This window comes from Convolutriloba macropyga, chromosome 2, assembly GCF_964194025.1.
Source record: "Convolutriloba macropyga chromosome 2, txConMacr16.3, whole genome shotgun sequence".
Lineage (NCBI taxonomy): Eukaryota > Metazoa > Xenacoelomorpha > Acoela > Convolutidae > Convolutriloba > Convolutriloba macropyga.
In genome coordinates this window covers 25553260-25574817 of record NC_134469.1, presented here as the reverse complement: position 1 = coordinate 25574817, position 21558 = coordinate 25553260, and the positions used below count along the sequence as shown (strand labels likewise).

General features: G+C 35.4%; 3 protein-coding genes across 12 annotated transcripts in view; 2 read left to right on the top strand and 1 right to left on the bottom strand.

Moving 5' to 3' along the window:
- LOC142358570 (BTB/POZ domain-containing protein KCTD12-like) overlaps positions 1–21558 on the bottom strand; it is a 554440-nt gene that overhangs the window by 292078 nt on the left and 240804 nt on the right. The window lies entirely within an intron of this gene.
- LOC142358558 (tubulin polyglutamylase TTLL5-like) overlaps positions 1–21558 on the top strand; it is a 100036-nt gene that overhangs the window by 50722 nt on the left and 27756 nt on the right. The window lies entirely within an intron of this gene.
- On the top strand, positions 580–18258 carry LOC142358559 (uncharacterized). Its single transcript, XM_075409961.1, has 3 exons — positions 580–2027; positions 15935–16231; positions 16610–18258. The coding sequence occupies exons 1-3, from the start codon at positions 782–784 to the stop codon at positions 18202–18204; spliced, it is 3138 nt and encodes a 1045-aa protein (XP_075266076.1). The 5' UTR covers positions 580–781; the 3' UTR covers positions 18205–18258.

The following is a 21558-nucleotide window of genomic DNA, read 5'->3' as shown; positions in this document are numbered from 1 at the left end:
GGCAGTCTGGCTCTGCTTCAATTCGTAGACAATTGTGTCAATATTGTGGATGAGCGGGGTCGGTAAATGATGTGCCATTGCAAATTAGTGATCCTGCTTGCGTTTCGTTCGTCCCACTCTAAACGCTTTTAAAGAGGTCTTGCTCAGCAAGGAAGTTTTAAGCGTCAGCGCCGAATCAATGTTGATAAAAAATTAGAACCGGGGTTAAGCTCAGTTTTAGATGACGATTACACAGAATTGGTTTTCTCTTTCTTAATTACCAGGTATAATGCTAATTGGCATTGGCACTAATCCCTTTATGTTATCAAAATAAAGCTTAGTTGTGATATCCTGTATTATTGTCAGAAAATTATAAATGTTATCAATGTCTGTTCAGTGTGCTTGTTTCAATCACATCTGCGTAACTGGACTCAAACATAGTTTTTTCAACAATCTCTCATGCTGGGGACCAATCATAGTTTGCTGGTGGTACTAGTACAGGTGTTTGCGTTGCCTGGGTACAAATTAATTCAAAATTTTGAAGCTTTTGCGGTCCGTCAATTTGACAGTCGGCCATTCTTTGAGTTGTTCTTGAAAATCTCAACGTTTAGTAACACTGTCTTAAACGCTCATTTATGTTTGCAAAGCGTTGAATTGTAAGTACAACTTATTCTATTGTGAATAGGTGTGCTTCTAACGTGCTGTTGTTTGCGTTGTTATTTAGATCACCACGCAAATATGCTGTGGTAATTTTCGTTCATTGTTTGTTTTTAAGCGAATTTGCTGAATTTTGTGCTCAATAATGATGAATGTAAGTCCCTCCCTTGGCTTAGATATTTTGGAGCAGTGGCTCAGTGTGTTAGGATTTACAGATGCTTATTATGAGCATTTATCGGATATTGGGAAAGCGTGCGAGGATGGAAATGTCGTTTCATTGGTGAAAATTCTATCCAATCAGAAGGAACTTGTGGATAGTTACGTAATACCTTCATGTCCTATTACTCCTTTATTTATCGCGTGTCGCAAAAATAGGTCGAATATTGTCGACCTGCTTCTGTATCGATACGGTGCGAGTCTTTGTCCACGAATTGATTCTCAGAAATTGCGTAATGTCTCTGCCCCGAACTGTATTCACATGGTCTGTGTGAACGGGAATGTGGCCTTGTTACGTAAGTTGTTGCTTCATACGGTAATTGATGACGCAACTCTGAATGCTGGCCAATCAAATTTGAGAAAAATTGTGGCGAGTTCACCTATAGCTAACTTTGACCCGTTTGGCAACACGTTTTTGCACCCGTTTACATTGGCTTGTTTGACCTCTAATTTACGCGTAGTGTCTTGCTTGATGGAGTTTTACGATACTTGGAGTTCAACAGACATTGCGGAGCTCGAGTTCATGGGGTTGAACATGTTGCACATTGCATGCATGACAAAAAGTGAAACAATGTTGAAATATCTTCTGAGAAATGACAAATTTGCATGTCTTATCGATTCCACGTTTGTCAATGATTCCGATTCGAGAAGTGATTATGCTTTGAGTGAATTGTGGAACAAAATTACGCCACAAATCACGGATGTCAAAAGCTTATATCCCGAGTTAAAAGAAATCATTCTGGGCGAGGCGTGTGTATGGACGCCGCTTAGTATCTGCGTCGTCTTGAATTGGCACCAAGGTCTTCAGATTTTGCTGACAAAAGGGGCCAATATATTTGTGCAATCAAATTGTGCTACATATCACACTGTACTTCACTTAGCAGCCTTTAGGGGAACTTTTGAAGTATTAAGCCCACTCATTTCGGCATACAAACACTCATCATCTGAAAAAGAGGCATCCGAACGACCCTACTTTGCAAACAACACACCTTTACACATTGCAGTACTGGAGGAGCAACGTGAATGCGTAGAGTATCTTTTGAAAGAATTTCCTGAATGGGCAAACGTTCATGATGGCAGCGGCAATGTGCCCCTGCATTACTCGTGTCTTCGCAAGGATCACAGTTTGTTCTCAGATTTGCTGTCTGCCACCAAATGTCCTCAAGCTGTAACGGGTGAGTTCTTGAACTTTTCCTAACTTCGCATTTTCATTCTATTCAACTTTGAATTTCTTCATTTATCGAATTTTGATTAAATTATCTCGAACGAAGTTGAAGCAATTGTCGTTTTTTATAGCTGCGAAGCTGTAAGCTGAGCGAAGCTATATTGCGGTGCTCTTGGTTTTTTACAATTCAAAGAATTTGAATTGTATTGGGGCGCTGTCTTTTTAATAACCGCCCTCATCTTCTCAGCCGGCTATTATTGCGCTCGTATTTTTTTACAATTCAAAGAATTTGAATTGTATTGGTGCGCTGTGTTTTTTTTTTTTTTAAGATGTGTTCACACGTTTTTCGATGACTTTGATCTTTCGAAACGGGATAAACAGGTAAAGCCCAGCGGGCATTAAGTTTCATTAGAGGCCCAAAGTGGGCTTTAGTAGTCCATCAAGTGCGTATAGTGGCGCAGCTGCTGGGATGGCCTTAATTAAAGGTTAAAAGGTCATTTTTAGGAGTTTTTCGGCTAAAAATGGTGCAATTTTTCGTGTTTTTTGTGATTTTTTTGAGATTTTTGTTTGATTAGTCTTAGGTTGAAGTTTTTAAAAGCTGTTGAAGGCCTTTTGCGAGACAAAATTGCTTGTTATGACCATTTTATGAGCTATATGTTGTGGTACTACAAACACAAACACACAAAATGATACTAATTTTTGCAATTTTTTTCAGGTTTTTTGAAAATTTTTGTCATTTTTTGAGTTTTTTAGCCCTAGGTGTCACGAAACCTCCTCTAGGGTTTGATAAAGGGTTACTGCACAGTTTCTGGTGGTAATGGAACGGTTTTCAACTTTTTGACATCATGAATTTTAGCATTTTTTGACAAAAGTTGCAAATTTTTCATGTTTTTTTGACATATTTATTGTCATCCTTCAAGTTGTTTGAGTCCCAGGGGCAAGAAACCCATATTAGGGGTTGGATAATAAGTTACTGAAAAATTTTTAGTTGCCATGGAATAGGTTTCAACTTTTGAATATCACAAATTTTAGCAATTTTTTTGAACAAATTTGCATTTTTTTCAGGTTTTTGAAAATTTTCATCATTTTGTCAGTTTTCCGGTTTCAGGGACCAGGCAATCTCCGTTGAGATTTGTTAATAGGGAACTGCATAATTTCTAGTAACAATGGAATTCTTTTTAACTTTTTAATGTCTCGAATTTTAGCATTTTTTTGATAAGATCTGCAATTTTTTTAATGTTTCCTAAAGTTTAAAGTTTTTGATATTCGTCCATCCTCAAGTGCAAGAAAACCTATTCCACGTTTTGATAAAAAGTTACTGCATGGTTTTTAGTTTCAATGGATTTGTTTTCAACATTTTAACCTTTCGAATTTTAGAAATTGTTTGATAGAATTTGCAATTTTTTTCTAGTTTTTTAAATATTTGTCTTTTAATACTTTTTTCTTGCCTCAGTTGCCAGGTAAACGCATCCAGGGTTTGACAATATTTTTTTAAATAGTTGCTAGGGGGCAATTGACTGGCTTTCAACATTTTAATAGAAGGAATTTCTATTTTGATGTTTAAAATTTATTGCCTATCGATCTATGAGTCAATGATTTTTTAATGCTTGGAATTGGGTTACTGGATAGCCCCTAGAGACCCAGAAATGATTCTGAAGATATTTATATCACAATTTTCAGCAACATTTTCTTATAACTTGCAATTGATTTCTTTTTTTCTTAAATTTTTTGGTCATTCTCAAGTTAATCGATCTTCAAGGGCCAATGAATATTTTTCAGGTATTGCAGATATAATACTGGACCGATTTCAGAAACAAAAATTGGTTTTGAACATATTTTTGTAATAGGCGTTTTTAAAGGGAAAAAGTTTTGCCTTAGGTTTAAAAGCTTCAAGAGTTTTAGCAATGAGTTTGTTTTTGTTTAGTTTTGATTCTTTTAGTTTCTCAATTCTTTGGTGATTTTTTATGTTCTGGCTGGCATTGTTCAATTGATCTGCTGGTCAGGTAGAGTGCGTCTGAGTTTTTCATTCAATTCTTTGAATTGTATTTCAGGACTTGTCCTGCTATGTTTTTTTACTTCGTGAAACTTTTTTTCGCTTTACCATTTTGCCGCATTTTCGACATTTTGCGTGAAATCTTTTTGACTTCTCTAGGCTAGTTTCTCTCTTCTCTCATTCTGCTAAAAGTGAATTTGAACATCAGTTGCTAAGCAAAGCAATTCAAAATGAACAGAGTCGGTATAAAAAATTGAAGTCAGAAATAGAAACGGGATAAACCCATAAAGCCCAATTTTAGATGCCCGCTATTTGAACGTCGTTCCTATAAGTCTTAGTTACCATCTCTAATGCTTATTGTTATTGATAGTAGCCCCTTTAACCTCTCTCTAAGAAACAGAAGTTTGTTCAACTACGAAATGCCATCAAAATAAATCGTTAAAAAATGTTTTTGTACAAAAATCTTTTTTTCGATATCTTCTATTCTTTCAATCCCAATCATGCTTATTGGAATCAACGGCGGCTATTTTCCGGCAATCTGCCGGGTATGTTTTTTTTAAGATCTGTTCACACATTTTCATGATTTTTGAAGTCAAATTGGAGTAGTGATTTTGGTCACGCCGAAACAGGAAGTGGAGCGAAAAAGCGAGTGGTGTTGCGGCGTGAAATGTTTTCGCTCTAAATTTAAAGTAGAGTGAGAAAACGGTGTTTGAACAAAAAATTCGCTTTCTCGCTAGTGGTTTTTTGTTCACATGCGGCAATTTAACTTTGATTTTTACTCTTTTTTCGATTTTTTGGATCGGATTTTTTTTCTAAATGGTTTTTCCAATCCATTCATAGTCCGTTCTAGGTCTAGTTTTCTGTTTAGTCAATGAAAATTCTTTGAATTGTGCGTCAGGACTTGTCCTGCTATGTTTTGTTTGTTTCGTCGTCTGACGCTCTTTTTTCGTTTAACATTTGTTCACACAGCAAAGCTGAAAAAGTCAAATTTTCTGAATGACTTCTTCCTCTCACTAACGGCATTTGCGCGAGTGACGTCATTTCTTACTCGCTTTAGCAAAAGTTTTTAGGTTATTTGCGTGATTAGATTTTGATCATACGTGACTTACCTCACTCAATAAAATGACTTTTGCACTTTAAAACTTAAGTTTAATTTGAATTTGTTTAAGGTCAAACGAACTCATATGTACAGTATAGGTCCCTAATAAGAGGCTTCTGCGGAATGAATTTTAACAAGCTTTAATAATTTATTGCTGAATGTTTTTCAACTAGTTTTTTTGAGCGGCGTCGATTTTTTTTTTTCAATTTAGATCTTTATCTGTTTCTATCTCTATTATATGGCACGCAGGTCTATTCTTTCGCAGCTATTCCGGCAATCTGCCGGCTATGTTTGTCTTTTTGAAACAAATGCCACTCTTGATGAAAAGAGCTAATTTCGGCCGACCGCTACAAGAGTCCTATTTTTCATACATTTTTTAATTGACGACAGTTTTGCATTTTTGCTCCCTATGTCTTCTTGTGTTTTGCGTGACGTAAAGTGCGTTCAATCACTGTTTTTGGCTGCTAATCTCAATTGGCAGCAGATTAGGTACAGAACTCCGATGAGAAGTGCCTGAATTTGGTTGTGTTTTTAAAGAATAATGTTATTGGCCTTTATTTTGCTCGAATAACATAATTTAATTTGATTTAATTAACTTTATCCCCTGCAACTGAACCACCGCCTGTCGGCTGAGAACAATTCATCCGACGTTAATCGGTTATGTTTGATAGCTGCGTTGACCTTTTTCTCTTGGTCGTCTATCCCAGTATATTTCGTTGGCTGAAGTTTCTCTTGCAATTGGAATTTCATTGATATTTTATTTCCCTATTGATGACATCTTGTTCCATTTATGTTCCACCTAGCAGCATTTTGAATTGAATTGAATTTTGAATTGACCAGCTACAGAACATTAATTAAACAAAACGAAATTTAATTAAAAGAGGTTACGCCTGGACGGACCCTTGAAGAGACTACAGCCTCATCTAGCAAGAACCCGGTATAATATTTACGAAAACCAATTGAAATTACAGGAAGTCAAAAAATAAATTGAACACTTCATAGCTATCCTGAATATATAGGTAAGTAAAGGATCTTAAAAAAGTTCTGAGCTGACCTGGAGTCAGTTCTCTTATGCTTTCATGAATTAAATTTTCTTGTGCGAAATTGTAAGCTACGATAACTTTGATCCGCAGTGAATTTTGAATGTTTTTTGAATTGGGTACAGGTAAAAGTTTGTGCGAGATTCTTCTTGTTTCACGATGGTTGCTGAGCGAATCTAATTTTCAATAAGCTTACTCAGGTTTTCTGAGTTTGTCGAACCTAAATTTGAAAATATTTTTAGCAAAAAGTACATAAACGGTAAGAAGATGATATTTTGTCATGATATTCCTAATCGCATCCGTTTTTTATAGCTGCGAAGCTGTAAGCTGAGCGAAGCTATATTGCGGTGCTCTTGGTTTTTTTTGTTTCGTCGTCTGACGCTCTTTTTTCGTTTTACATTTGTTCACACAGCAAAGCTGAAAAAGTCAAATTTTCTGAATGACTTCTTCCTCTCACTAACGGCATTTGCGCGAGTGACGTCATTTCTTACTCGCTTTAGCAAAAGTTTTTAGGTTATTTGCGTGATTAGATTTTGATCATACGTGACTTACCTCACTCAATAAAATGACTTTTGCACTTTAAAACTTAAGTTTAGTTTGAATTTGTTTAAGGTCAAAGGAACTCATTTGTGCAGTAAAGGTCCCCAATAAGAGGCTTCTGCGGAATGAATTTTAACACGCTTTATTAATTTATCGCTGAATGGTTTTTACTTAGTTTTTTGAGCGGCGTCGATTTTTCAGTTTAGATCTGTATCTGTTTCTATCTCTATTATATGGCACGCAGGTCTATTCTTTCGCAGCTATTCCGGCAATCTGCCGGTTATGTTCGTTTAAAGAAAATGGTCCTACATATTCTTTTTTGCATCTTTTAAATTTCGTCAAGATGTGTCTCGTAAGTTTTTCCGTATATTAAAAGACCATATTCTATTGTGGATTTCTCATAGGCATTGTAAAAGGTTAACATTTGATTTTCACTGAAATAATTTCTTGTCCTATAGGCAACACCCGAACATTTTGCTAACTTTGCAACTGTTTTAAAGTGGTACGTAATTTTCATCGATTTGTCGAAATTAATACCCAAATATTAACATTCATCTTTGATTTGAACGTCTTTGAAAACAACGTCTAGGTATTTAGATTTTTTGTTGCGGCCAAAAGGCATAAGCATGCATTTGTTTTCATTGATCGTTACACAGTTCTGATCAAACCATTTTTTAACGTTTTTTACTTCAGAGGAATATTTAGCATTTTCATTAACTGAGCACGATGTTATGATAGTACCATCTGCATACAAAACTAATTCCGAGTTCGAGCAGGCAGCATTGGGGCATGTCACTATTGTATATTAGAAAGAAAGTTGGCCCTAATATTGATCCCTGTGGTACGCCGTAATTAACATCAATGGAGTTTGACGTCTTATTGTTCTAAGAAACATATTGAGATCTGTCACAGAAATAACTTTTATTTAAATCAAGTGTTTTTCCTCTGAAACCATGTTTTTCTAGCTTTGAAATCAACATATGATGATTGACTGTGTGAAAAGATTTTTTAAATTCAATTAATAATGACACACCAGATAGTTTTTGTTCTAGTCTAAACAAATCTAATTTCTAGTCTTAATCTTATTCTATGTCTGCCAACAACTCATAATTTTTTTATTGATCAAACTTTCAAAAATTTAAGAAAACGATGTTAACAGACTAATGGGTCTGTAGTTCGCAGGGTCGCTTTTACTGCCCTCATTGTGCAAAAGAATCACTTTCGCTTTTTTAAATGGTAAAGGGAAATATCCTTTTTCAAAACAGGTGTTAAAAACATTGCATAGGTAATCACATATTACCGGTAAGAAAATCTTAACAATTTCGCTGTTTAACCCATCATAACCAGCAGACTTTTTGTTTTTCAGAGACCTAATAATTTTACTTAGTTCACTTAGTGTTGTTGGAAAGAAAACGCAGCTCTCGACTTTACTGTTCTCTATAGAAGAAGGTTTAGATTTCCGCCAATGACCGAGATAGATTTCCGCCAATTTTTGCAAAAAAAAGTATTCAGAATATTTGGCTCAACGTTACATATGTTGTGTTGCTTTTTTTCGTGTTACAAATTGTTTGATATGCCTGAAACAAACTTTTTTTCATTTTATCAGCCCCAACTAAAGCATCATAAATTTTCCTTTACTCATGTTCAATAGTTTTCGTAATTATATTTCTCCGCTTTTTGTAACTTGAACGGTTTTCATGAGTTTTTTTCAACCAATTTTTAAAAAGCTGATTTTGTTTATTTATCTGGGATTTTATTTTCTTATTGTACCATGTCGCTGTTTTTCGCGATTTCTTCCAAGGTGCAAATCGATCCAATAATGTATTCATAACAACAAACCAAACCAGATATCCTGTTGCCAACATTCATGCCTGGATTTGTTTCAAGTTTTTGCAATTCAGTGTATAAGCAGAACAAATAATTTCAACAAGTTAGTTCTTTTTTCAATTTTCCGAGATCACGAAATTTATGTGTGAAACAGCTTTTCGTCTCCATTTCGTCATTCAATAACAGTAAAACTGGAAAATGATCACTAAGAGAAGTTTTGATTGTAATAGTTTTATGATGGTCTTTCACAAGGAAATGATCGACACAACTTTGTCTAGTTTCAGCAACGCGGGTTGGTATTCCATTAAGCAATTTGAAGCTGAAACTTTTTATCAATAGTTCACATTTGAAAACAGTATTACACTTTGACAAAATATCTATGTTGAAGTCACCACAAATGTAATGTTTCTTGAGATTGGAAGTATATTGTAAAAACTCTTCAAACTCTGCAAAGAATTTTTCAAATGATAGCTATGTTTGATAGCTGCGTTGACCTTTTTCTTTTGGTCGTCTATCCCAGTATATTTCGTTGGCTGAAGTTTCTCTTGCAATTGGAATTTCATTGATATTTTATTTCCATATTGATGACATCTTGTTCCATTTATGTTCCACCTAGCAGCATTTTGAATTGAATTGAATTTTGAATTGACCAGCTACATAACATTAATTAAACAAAACGAAATTTAATTAAAAGAGGTTACGCCTGGACGGACCCTTGAAGAGACTACAGCCTCATCTAGCAAGAACCCGGTATAATATTTACGAAAACCAATTGAAATTACAGGAAGTCAAAAAATAAATTGAACACTTCATAGCTATCCTGAATATATAGGTAAGTAAAGGATCTTAAAAAAGTTCTGAGCTGACCTGGAGTCAGTTCTCTTATGCTTTCATGAATTAAATTTTCTTGCGCGAAATTGTAAGCTACGATAACTTTGATCCGCAGTGAATTTTGAATGTTTTTTGAATTGGGTACAGGTAAAAGTTTGTGCGAGATTCTTCTTGTTTCACGATGGTTGCTGAGCGAATCTAATTTTCAATAAGCTGACTCAGGTTTTCTGAGTTTGTCGAACCTAAATTTGAAAATATTTTTAGCAAAAAGTACATAAACGGTAAGAAGATGATATTTTGTCATGATATTCCTAATCGCATCCGTTTTTTATAGCTGCGAAGCTGTAAGCTGAGCGAAGCTATATTGCGGTGCTCTTGGTTTTTTTTTGTTTCGTCGTCCGACGCTCTTTTTTCGTTTTACATTTGTTCACACAGCAAAGCTGAAAAAGTCAAATTTTCTGAATGACTTCTTCCTCTCACTAACGGCATTTGCGCGAGTGACGTCATTTCTTACTCGCTTTAGCAAAAGTTTTTAGGTTATTTGCGTGATTAGATTTTGATCATACGTGACTTACCTCACTCAATAAAATGACTTTTGCACTTTAAAACTTAAGTTTAGTTTGAATTTGTTTAAGGTCAAAGGAACTCATTTGTGCAGTAAAGGTCCCCAATAAGAGGCTTCTGCGGAATGAATTTTAACAAGCTTTATTAATTTATCGCTGAATGGTTTTTACTTAGTTTTTTGAGCGGCGTCGATTTTTCAGTTTAGATCTGTATCTGTTTCTATCTCTATTATATGGCACGCAGGTCTATTCTTTCGCAGCTATTCCGGCAATCTGCCGGCTATGTTCGTTTAAAGAAAATGGTCCTACATATTCTTTTTTGCATCTTTTAAATTTCGTCAAGATGTGTCTCGTAAGTTTTTCCGTATATTAAAAGACCATATTCTATTGTGGATTTCTCATAGGCATTGTAAAAGGTTAACATTTGATTTTCACTGAAATAATTTCTTGTCCTATAGGCAACACCCGAAAATTTTGCTAACTTTGCAACTTTTTTAAAGTGGTACGTAATTTTCATCGATTTGTCGAAATTAATACCCAAATATTAACATTCATCTTTGATTTGAACGTCTTTGAAAACAACGTCTAGGTATTTAGATTTTTTGTTGCGGCCAAAAGGCATAAGCATGCATTTGTTTTCATTGATCGTTACACAGTTCTGATCAAACCATTTTTTAACGTTTTTTACTTCAGAGGAATATTTAGCATTTTCATTAACTGAGCACGATGTTATGATAGTATCATCTGCATACAAAACTAATTCCGAGTTCGAGCAGGCAGCATTGGGGCATGTCACTATTGTATATTAGAAAGAAAGTTGGCCCTAATATTGATCCCTGTGGTACGCCGTAATTAACATCAATGGAGTTTGACGTCTTATTGTTCTAAGAAACATATTGAGATCTGTCACAGAAATAACTTTTATTTAAATCAAGTGTTTTTCCTCTGAAACCATGTTTTTCTAGCTTTGAAATCAACATATGATGATTGACTGTGTGAAAAGATTTTTTAAATTCAATTAATAATGACACACCAGATAGTTTTTGTTCTAGTCTAAACAAATCTAAGTTCTAGTCTTAATCTTATTCTATGTCTGCCAACGCCTCATAATTTTTTTATTGATCAAACTTTCAAAAATTTAAGAAAACGATGTTAACAGACTAATGGGTCTGTAGTTCGCAGGGTCGCTTTTACTGCCCTCATTGTGCAAAAGAATCACTTTCGCTTTTTTAAATGGTAAAGGGAAATATCCTTTTTCAAAACAGGTGTTAAAAACATTGCATAGGTAATCACATATTACCGGTAAGAAAATCTTAACAATTTCGCTGTTTAACCCATCATAACCAGCAGACTTTTTGTTTTTCAGAGACCTAATAATTTTACTTAGTTCACTTAGTGTTGTTAGTTCACTTAGTGTTGTTGGAATGAAAACGCAGCTCTCGACTTTACTGTTCTTTATAGAAGAAGGTTTAGATTTCCGCCAATGTCCGAGATAGATTTCCGCCAATTTTTGCAAAAAAAGTATTCAGAATATTTGGCTCAACGTTACATTTGTTGTGTTGCTTTTTTCGTGTTACAAATTGTTTGATATGCCTGAAACAAACTTTTTTTCATTTTATCAGCCCCAACTAAAGCATCATAAATTTTCCTTTACTCATGTTCAATAGTTTTCGTAATTATATTTCTCCGCTTTTTGTAACTTGAACGGTTTTCATCAGTTTTTTTCAACCAATTTTTAAAAAGCTGATTTTGTTTATTTATCTGGGATTTTATTTTCTTATTGTACCATGTCGCTGTTTTTCGCGATTTCTTCCAAGGTGCAAATCGATCCAATAATGTATTCATAACAACAAACCAAACCAGATATCCTGTTGCCAACATTCATGCCTGGATTTGTTTCAAGTTTTTGCAATTCAGTGTATAAGCAGAACAAATAATTTCAACAAGTTAGTTCTTTTTTCAATTTTCCGAGATCACGAAATTTATGTGTGAAACAGCTTTTCGTCTCCATTTCGTCATTCAATAACAGTAAAACTGGAAAATGATCACTAAGAGAAGTTTTGATTGTAATAGTTTTATGATGGCCTTTCACAAGGAAATAATCGACACAACTTTGTCTAGTTTCAGCAACGCGGGTTGGTATTCCATTAAGCAATTTGAAGCTGAAACTTTTTATCAATAGTTCACATTTGAAAACAGTATTACACTTTGACAAAATATCTATGTTGAAGTCACCACAAATGTAATGTTTCTTGAGATTGGAAGTATATTGTAAAAACTCTTCAAACTCTGCAAAGAATTTTTCAAAACTCTTGTTTGTTGGTATGTAAATAACTGTAAAAAAAACTTGCTGTCTTTTTCCGCTTTAATTTAGTTTTTTTCAAAAGATGTAATTATTTGCGTTTGGATTTTTTCATAGCTGATTTCAGATTTCACCAGAAGAGCCACACCTCCGTTTTTGCAGTATTTGACTCAACTATTATTTCATATTTTTCTAACGAGTACATCCTCAGGTTATCATTTTCGTTGAGCCATGTTTCACTTAGAGCAATTAGCCTAGGTTGTTTTTGAAAATTTTTAAGAAAACAGTTGTGCCGGTCATGTTGGGATTCTAAGAACTGTATGTTAAGGGATAGTATGCAAGGATTACCTATTGCCTGTAATTCGTTCTCGTAAACGTACTCCCCCATAATTTGTCAAAAGTTATAAGTTAGATTAGAGTTTGCAGATGCTTGCTCCCTCGCTGCCCCATCCACAATTTCATTAACATCCTCCAAACATAGAGCCATGCTACTGCTTGTCGGCGTAGCTGATAGATCGAACTGTCCTTTCTTGCAATTAACTAGGTCGTCAGGTGAATCCCGCTTATGTTTTCTTGAGTGTTTATAGTTTGTAGTCTTTTCTCGAAAGGGTTTAAATTTTGCTTCCAGTCTTCGTTTATATGATTACGTGGATCAACTCGAAGTGTACCGTCGTTTCTGGCAAAACCCACGCAACTGAAGTTTCCCGTTTCTTAATTACACAATTTTTAAGCTCGCCGCCTTTATACTGTTTACAGCACAGTAGTAGTAGTTACCATTTAAGTTTTTTTCGAAAAACTTTCACTTGGCAGTTCCATGTTGTTGTAATGAGCCCAATTTCATTACACTTGTTCATCATTTCAGCATCCTTGGGGGAGCCTCTCATAGATAACTAATTTTTTACCCCCGTTTAATTTATCCGATAACATTTTTCGCCGGATGAAGATAAAATCCTTTTCGTCAAAATAAATAAATTTTACAATAATTGGGGTTATTCCGTTTTTAAAAGGCTTCAAGGGATGGCATGCCTTGATTCTATAAGGTGTAATTTGATAATTGAAGTAATGGTAAATTGCTTTGCAAACATCATTATATAAGTTTTTGCTAAATGGGTTAATTGGGAAGTTTTTGAAAATCAAGCAGTCTTTGCTTGAATGTTTTTCTTAGGCTGACATACGATTTTGAAGCTCATCAACGATTTTGTTCACTATACGAATGGTATTTTTTTGAAATTTAACTGTTTGCTCAAGTGATGTAATTCTAAGTTCTTTAACTAATTTAGTCCTTTCGCAGTTTTCGGGAGACCCATTTGCATTTACAGGATCTGAATTAGCCATTTTGCATGCAGAAAGTATAGTTGAAGACAGTAGTATGTCCTCGAATTCGAACGCTGAAAAAGAAAAGAGAATTTGAAAACAGCGAGAAAGAACTGACTGATCGCTAGCTGCTCATTTGTCTGTCTATTTAATAAGTTTATCACAACAATTAGGCTAATTTTCTCAACTGGTTTTCTCAACTAGATTGCCTGTTTGTTGTAATATTCTTTGACTTCTCGAGTGACTTTTTCACACTTTAGTTTATTGTTTTTGAGCTATTAATAGCCGCCGTCAGCCTCTCAAACGGCTACTATTTAGGCGCTCGCCTTTTTTGAATTGTAATGCGGCGCTGTCTTGTTTTAAGATCTGTTCACACATTTTCAAGCTTTTTGAACTCAAATTTGAGTAGTGATTTTGGTCACGCGGAAAATGGAAGTGGAGCGAAAAAGCGAGTGGTTTTGCGACGTGAATTTTTTTAACTCTAATTCATTTCCTTTCTCGCTAGTGAGTTTTTGTTCACATGCGGCAATTTCACTTTGATTTTAACGGTTTTTAGATTTTTAGGATCGGATTTGTTTCTAAATGGTTTTCCCAATCCTTTCATAGTTCACTCTAGGCCTAGTTTTTTGTCTGAACCAAAGTTTTCTTTCTCGCTAGTGGTTTTTTGTTCACATGTGGCATTTTGACATTGATTTTCATTTATTTTAAAATATTTTATTGTGATTTTTTTGGAAATGGTTTTCCCAATTCACTCAATGTCCATTCTAGGTCTAGTTTTTGTGGATTCAATGAAAATTTTTCGCATTGTACGTCAGGACTTCTCCGGCTATGTTTTTTAAATTCGCTTTACCTTTTGATCACGTTTTTCGTTTTAAATAACTCAGGCTTGATTTTCAGGCTTTACTTCAACTGTTTCAACTGAGTCGATTTTAAATTGTTTCACGTATTGATTTACGTAATGTAGTGAATACGGTCAATGTCAAAAGTGCAAAATCAAAAGAACGGGATAAACCAATGATGCTCGGTCATTAAGTCATAGTGTATTAGGTTATCAATGTTCATTCGAGTGATTGTTAGCTGATACTAATATTGAGCTTATTACCCTTCAGTTTAGAAGCTGAAGTAGTTATAGTTTTAGAATCTAACTGAAACTGCGCACCGAATTAGAACAATTTTTGAAACATGGGAATTTTTTTGTCAATTTCTGTCTCTTCTTTTTGCTTTTTCTGTATCAATCACGATTTGCGTCTAGCGCGTCAACGGAGACTATTTTCCGGCAATCTGCGACTATGTTCTATGTTGCTCTCTTTCTGAAATAAAGTTCGTTTATTATACGGATAGGGACCGAAAGGAAATGAGAGCCTTTAGTAGTAAATTTCTTGCTACTCTTTTTGATAAGAGAATGCTGAAATCGTTTGTAGACATATATAGTGGCTTTGTTTGGCACAGAAAAGCCTTAGGCTTGATTTGGAGCCATTCTGAGCAGAAAAGACAAAATTTCGAAATGAGTCGAAAAGTGGGCGACAGCCCCCCCCCCCCCCATTTCTTACTACTGCCTTTGTAGCTGGGTGGTTAAGATGTCAGGCTGCCAACCTGGAGGTCCGTATTCTAACCCCATTTATGAAGTTTTTTGCACCCATAAAACGTTGTTAAGCTATGCCCTCTCTAAATTAGATTGCCCCCGTCCGACGATCGAGAGCAATTCATCCGCCGTTAGTCGGATGAAAATCTCATTAATTGAGTTTTTGTTATATCGTTTGTCAAAGATGATAAACGTCGTTGTCCAACCACAGTTTCTCTTTATGTCAGTTTTTCTTCTTCAATATGTTGTTGTAAAGCAAGCTTGAACACCCAATTTAATATTGATTTTTATGAAAATTTTCCGTTATTTTCAATTTTTTATTTTTTTAATCTCTAGGGGTCAATGAAAATTTTTAGGTCTTGACCATGGATTAATGGACATTTTCTAGCGACAATAAAATAATTTTCCAGATATTAATATCACGAATTTTAGGAATTTTCATATATTTATTTTTTTGATAAAGTTCATTTTTCATTCGGAGCCTGTGAGTGGGTTAATAAGTAAATGGAGAAAATTGGCTGTCAGGATATTGGCTTCAAGAAGTTTAGCAATTCTATTATTATTCGCTAAATTTGTGAGGTTGAATATTGGTTTGTGGCTTTGTTCAATTGGTATGCGGGTCAGATACAGTGGTTTTGGTTTTCAGTCAGTTCTTTGAATTTGCTAACGTTTTTGAGTTAAGATTTTAGTGGGAGTAAGTGCGCTATATGAAGACAATTCACCTACAAAAATATAGAGAATGAAGCAACACAAGAGTTAAGTCGAACAGCAACCCACTAATTGAACACTGACTGATTTTTACAATTTATCAGACTTAGTATTTAAGGCGAAAACGGATACACTGCGCTGCATTTTCTGTGCCTTCCATATTCAAACAGAGAAACTGGGTCATCAACTGAAAACGACTCAAACATTGATTCCAATCAGGGCAGATTAACATATGAAGAGGATTTGCTTCGAATTTTGGAGAAGTTGCTGGTCCACTGTCCCGATCTTGGCATGCGAGATAGGGTGGACGGCTGTACTCCACTACACTTGGCACTCGAGTTTCAAAGTCATTCCATGTTCGATACACTCCTTATTTCTGCACACGTGCAAGATCTACAAGTGGCTGATTTTGATGGTAAGTGCTAAATTTCCTTATCGATTTCCATAACTTAATACGCACATGCAAGTTTTTAGATGGCAGATCTCTGCTGTGCTGCAGATTTTCCTAAATACCGTGTCAGATTTTAACACCGGCATCGAAAACTTGAAAATAGAGTTTTTCAAGCAAGTTTAGGTGACTCTAATAGCTATTTCGAAATTCTGGCTTATCTCGAACCGCTACTCGGTTCTTGATTAATGCCAGACTATCAGTGATTGGTTTTTCATAATTCTATACATTAACCTTTTTTGGTGGTATGGCTATGAGCTTGTTAGCATGCTAAAATAGCTCACAATTTGAAAAAAGTTGACCGACAAGGCAATAGAATGAAATTAAAGTTATGTTTATTAATAGGGAAGACACTTCTTCATTATGCGGCGCTACAAGATGATCTCGCAGCTGCTCGCAAGATTATTCTTTTGGGAGTTGACGTCAACGCCATAGACATGGACAATCAATCGCCGTTACATCTGTGCAAGTCAGTTCATATGGCCCGTCTCCTAACAGAGAATGACGCCATCATCGATCAACAAGAATACCAGGGCTACACTCCGTTGCATATCAGCGTAATGAATGGTCATGCGGAATTGCTGGATTTTTTCCTGGACATCAGCAAACTGGACGTTTTGGACAAATCGGGTCGCAACATTCTTCACATGGCCTGCAAATATACACCTAATAATTTAGTACTGGAAGTTCTGAGTAAAATCTTATTGCGCGTCGGAAAAGGTACCTTCGATCTTAATAGCCAAGCGTGTGAGTATGAGAAACAAGTGACTGCTTTGAATTTTGCTATACGTGTTGAAAACGATATTTTGACGCTTCAGCTGCTAAAATTACTTGTGGACAGTGGCGTTAATAGTTGCGACATATCAAGTGCTTTGTATTCTTCAGTTCGGTTTAACCTTCTTCAAACTTGTATCTATCTGATGAAGACATTCAAAGCTGACATATCTCCGGAACTAGTGAAGCGGGTGGCCTTTTTAGCAATAGAGAAAGGACAATTAGAATTGGTCAAATTCTTTTTCACAGCTGGGAATGAACTAACGTGCGTGGATATTTGTCAAATTATGCTATATTTTCCCTACAGCACCAATGCTTTACTGTATCCCATTGAAATGTGCATTGCTTCGGCTGTCATGCGTGTGCATGTGCGGGGGGGACAATTCCTACGTGACGAAAAAATCATAAAAGAAATTGACAAACTATGCGAGGTTTTCAACTTTTTGCTCAAATTTTACACTTCGTCCGAAACGAAAGTGTACAAATTTGATTTCTTGACTACGTTGTCAATGTTGGCCGGCAGTTTGAAATTTGCGGTCAAATACCAGAAACTGTTTCACATGGTAACTCAATGGATGGCTCTAAACGAAGTGGATCCAATGCCGATTGTAGACAAGATTGGCGAAATGTCATCAGCTAATCGCGTGACAGCATCGATTGGATATTTTTTGTACACCGAAAATCCCAGTTCATGGATTATCCTCGCCGTGTACAATTGCTGCCAAAAGTGTCAGGCTTACTGGAAAAATTTGAATCCAGAATTGTGGATATCCTTAGTCACTTATACAGACCAAGATAACGTTCGGAGAGTGAGAGAAACGGCGCTCATTGACTTCGCGCTATTAATGGCTTTAAACATGGTTTCAAATGACAATAGAAAGTTCATTCAATTTGTTGGATCCACATCGACACTGTCGCAAAGTTTTCAATCGCTGCTCAATGAAGAAAGTCCTGCCACTCTGAGAGAGCTGAGTGCTACGTGCGTTCGAAATAGTTTCTTCACTCCTTTTGAGATTCTAAAATTAAAGTTTGATCATAAGTTGCCTTTATTTTTAGCAAAACTTGTTGGGAAAAATTTTAGTTCATTAGATAAAAACGAAAAGTTGCTGCTTTCCAAACAGTCAGATCGTCTACTATCCTTACAAAACCATGAATGTGCTACGTAAATTGATATAACATTGACATACTAAACATATTGAGTTCAACTATCTGACTGATTACTTTTGTTTTTCTCATATATAGTATTTAATTGCTCTCAAAAGAAGTTCGTAGCAATTATATTAGTCCTGCTGGTCTTTTCTAATGCTTTTTTTGGTCCTATCGACTTTTCGTTTAAGTGTTTTTTTTCGTCTGAGTATCTTGTCTTGTCCTCAGAAACCGGATAAACATAGGGCTCAGAGGGTATTAATTTGTGGGCTCAATGGGCATAGAGTCTTAGATATCTCCAATCTTTAGGTATGCGATTCGCCGAAACTGTTTAAGAGAGTGTTCAAGTTTGACCCCCCCCCCCCCCCACCTCACTTAACCCTTACTTAAATCCCCCTCACTTAACCGCCTCCACCTCATTCCTCCTGTAACCCGGCACGCTCGCGCGCACCAGCATTCACCACATGCTCACCCCCCCCCCCTAATTAAACTGACATTGTTAAATAGATCTGCTGTTACATTCGTTCTAAGTTTTTCAATAATTGTTTGGATTGTATTTCAGGACTTGTCCTGCTGTTTTTAAAATTTTTTTCGTCGAAAAAAAGTTTCGCTTTACCTAATTTTACCCCTGTTTCGACATCTTTTGTGAAGTCCTTATGACTTCTCTGGGCTAGCTTTCTTGTTCGCTGATTCTTCTCAAAGCGCTTTTACACAGCAGTTGTGCATCAAAGCAATCTTAGATGAATAGAATCAGTACCAGGAAACGGAAACAAAAATGAAAACGGGATAAAGCCATAAAGCACAATTTTAGATGCCCGTGACTTGGAGTTCTTTTTATAGCTGCAAAGCTGTAAGCTGAGCGTAGCTATATTGCGGTGCTCTTGGTTTTTTACAATCCAAGAATTGGATTGTATTGGTGCTCTGTCTTTTTTTTTATTTTTGTAAGATGTTTTCACACTTTTCATGACTTTGAGCTTTCAGAACGAGATAAACAGGTAAAGCTCAGCGGGCATCAACTTTCATTAGAGGCCCTTAGACGCGTTTAATAGTCTTTCTTAGAGTGGCGTTCAATTTATTAGAGTGGCGAAGCTACTGGGAAGGCCGTAATTCAAGGTTAAAAGGTCATTTTTAGGAGTTTTCGAGCCCAAAATGTTCCAATTTTTTGCGCTTTTTTCGCCATTTTTCGAATTTTTTGTAGGAACAGTCTAAAATTGAGGTTTGTAAACGCTGATAAAGGTCTTTTACAAGGCATAATTATTTTCTATGAACAACTTAAGAGCTATATGTTTTGGTACTCCTAATATAAACACGCAAATTTTATACTAATTTTTACAATTTAAAAAGTTTTAATAAGTTGTTTTTAAAAATGTTTGTCATTTTTTGAGCTTTTTCAGCCCTAGGTTTCAAGAAACCTGCTTCAGGGTTTGATAATGGGTTACTGCATAGTTTCTAGTGTTAATGGAATGGTTTTTTGAACATCTTAACATCACGAGTGTTTGCAATTTTTTGATAAAATTAGCAAGTTTTTTTTTGAAAGTTTTTGTCTTTTTTAGGTTTCTCAATCATCAAAGGCCGCGGAATTTCCGCTACGGTTTAATACTAGGTTACTGCATTGTTTCTAGTGGCAATGAATAAGTAACTGTAATTTTTCTAGAGGTAATGGATTGGTTATCATTTTTATAATAACATGAGTTTTGGTAATATTTTGATAAAAATTAATTGTTTTTTTTTCAATATTTCTGAAAATTGTTATGTTCCAAATTTATTGACCTTTATGAGCCAGTGAAACTATTTAAGGTTTGAAATAAAAATAATTTATAGTTTCTGGAGAAAATGAAACAGTTCTGAAGATGTTAATATCACGAATTTTAGCATTATTTTGTTAAAATTTTTAATTGTTTTTTAAATCTAAAATTTTTTGCCATTTCTGAGTTTAACTATGTTTACTGGCCAACAAAACTTTTTAGTTATTGCAGGTGGGTTATATGGCAGAACACCACAGACCAAAAATGGTTTTGATCATCTTATTGCCGCAAAATTTAGAAACTTTAAATTTTGCACCTGTCAGTTTTTTTAAGCGTTCAAATTTCTCGAGTTTGTCTACCTTTAGTGGAGTCTCTTTTATGTCTTGTGCGTGAGTAAATGAGTATATTGAATTGTATCATATTTGTCTTCATGATAAAAGCTTCAAGAGTTTTATCCATTATTTTCTTATTTGTTTTGTTTGATATTTTAGTTTCTCAACTTCGAGATTGTCTTTTTGCTGGGATTGTTCAATTGATCTGCTGGCCAGGTTCTCATTAGTTTTCAGTGTTTCATTCAATTCTGTGAGTTGTATTTCAGGACTTGTCCTGCTATGTTTTTTGTTTCGTCGTCTGACGCTCCTTTTTCGTTTTACATTTGTTCACACAGCAAAGCTGAAAAAGTCAAATTTTCTAAATGACTTCTTCCTCTCACTAACGGCATTTGCGCGCGTGACGTCATTTCTCTCTCGCTTTAGCGCAATTTTTTAGGTTATTTGCGTGATTAGATTTTGATCATACGTGACTTACCTCACTCAATAAAATGACTTTTGCACTTTAGAACTTAAGTTTATTTTGACTTTGTTTAAGGTCAAAGGAACTCTTATGTGCAGTAAAGGACCCTAATAAGAGGCTTCTGTGGAATGAATTTTAACAAGCTTTATTAATATATCGCTGAATGTTTTATAGCCTAGTTTTTTGAGCGGCGTCGAATTTTTTTTTCAATTTAGATCTGTATCTGTTTCGCAGCTATTCCGGCAATCTGCCGGCTGTGTTTTATAAGTCTTAGTTATCATCCATAAAGCTTTTTGGTTTGAAAGCTAGCCCCCTTTATTCTCTCATTTCTTACATCAGTTTTTCATTTCTTTCTGCTGTACATTGCAATCTGCTGGGTATGTTGTTCCTCGTCCTTATTCTAAATTTATATCAACAATTTTGGCCCTGTTGATTGATATGGTTTATGGGTGATGTTTTTTCGCTTGTGGCCACTTTGACTTTTTGTCAAGAAAAACAGAATAAACTGGTACAGCGGGATGGCAAAAATTTCTGTTTAGTTTTGTTGAAGAATAGCAGTCTCGTTCTGTGGCACAATTCAGGTAGGGTTTAAATCCGCACTCACGATTTACAGCTCCCCTATTTCGTAGTGAGGTTACGCGGCCCTAAGGCTAAGCTAGCTAAAGCTAAAGCGAGTCCCACGGTAGTCGTTTAAGAGTAAGTCGTCTGACGTCAGTCGGTTATGCAGTTTTTGTGCCGAGAAATTGTTTTAGTAGTAGTAGGTGTGTTTTAGTAGTACTTGGTTACAAAACTTGTTTATTACTTCAGAGATTTTCAGTTCTCAAACGAAGTTTGTGG

What these genes read in the sequence shown, in the direction of transcription:
- LOC142358559 (XM_075409961.1), top strand. Translation starts at nt 782, where the DNA reads ATGATGAATGTAAGTCCCTCCCTTGGCTTAGATATTTTGGAGCAGTGG. An exon ending in ATGTCCTCAAGCTGTAACGG is followed by an intron (nt 2,028 to 15,934) that starts GTGAGTTCTTGA and finishes TTAGTATTTAAG; the next exon opens with GCGAAAACGGATACACTGCG. An exon ending in ACAAGTGGCTGATTTTGATG is followed by an intron (nt 16,232 to 16,609) that starts GTAAGTGCTAAA and finishes GTTTATTAATAG; the next exon opens with GGAAGACACTTCTTCATTAT.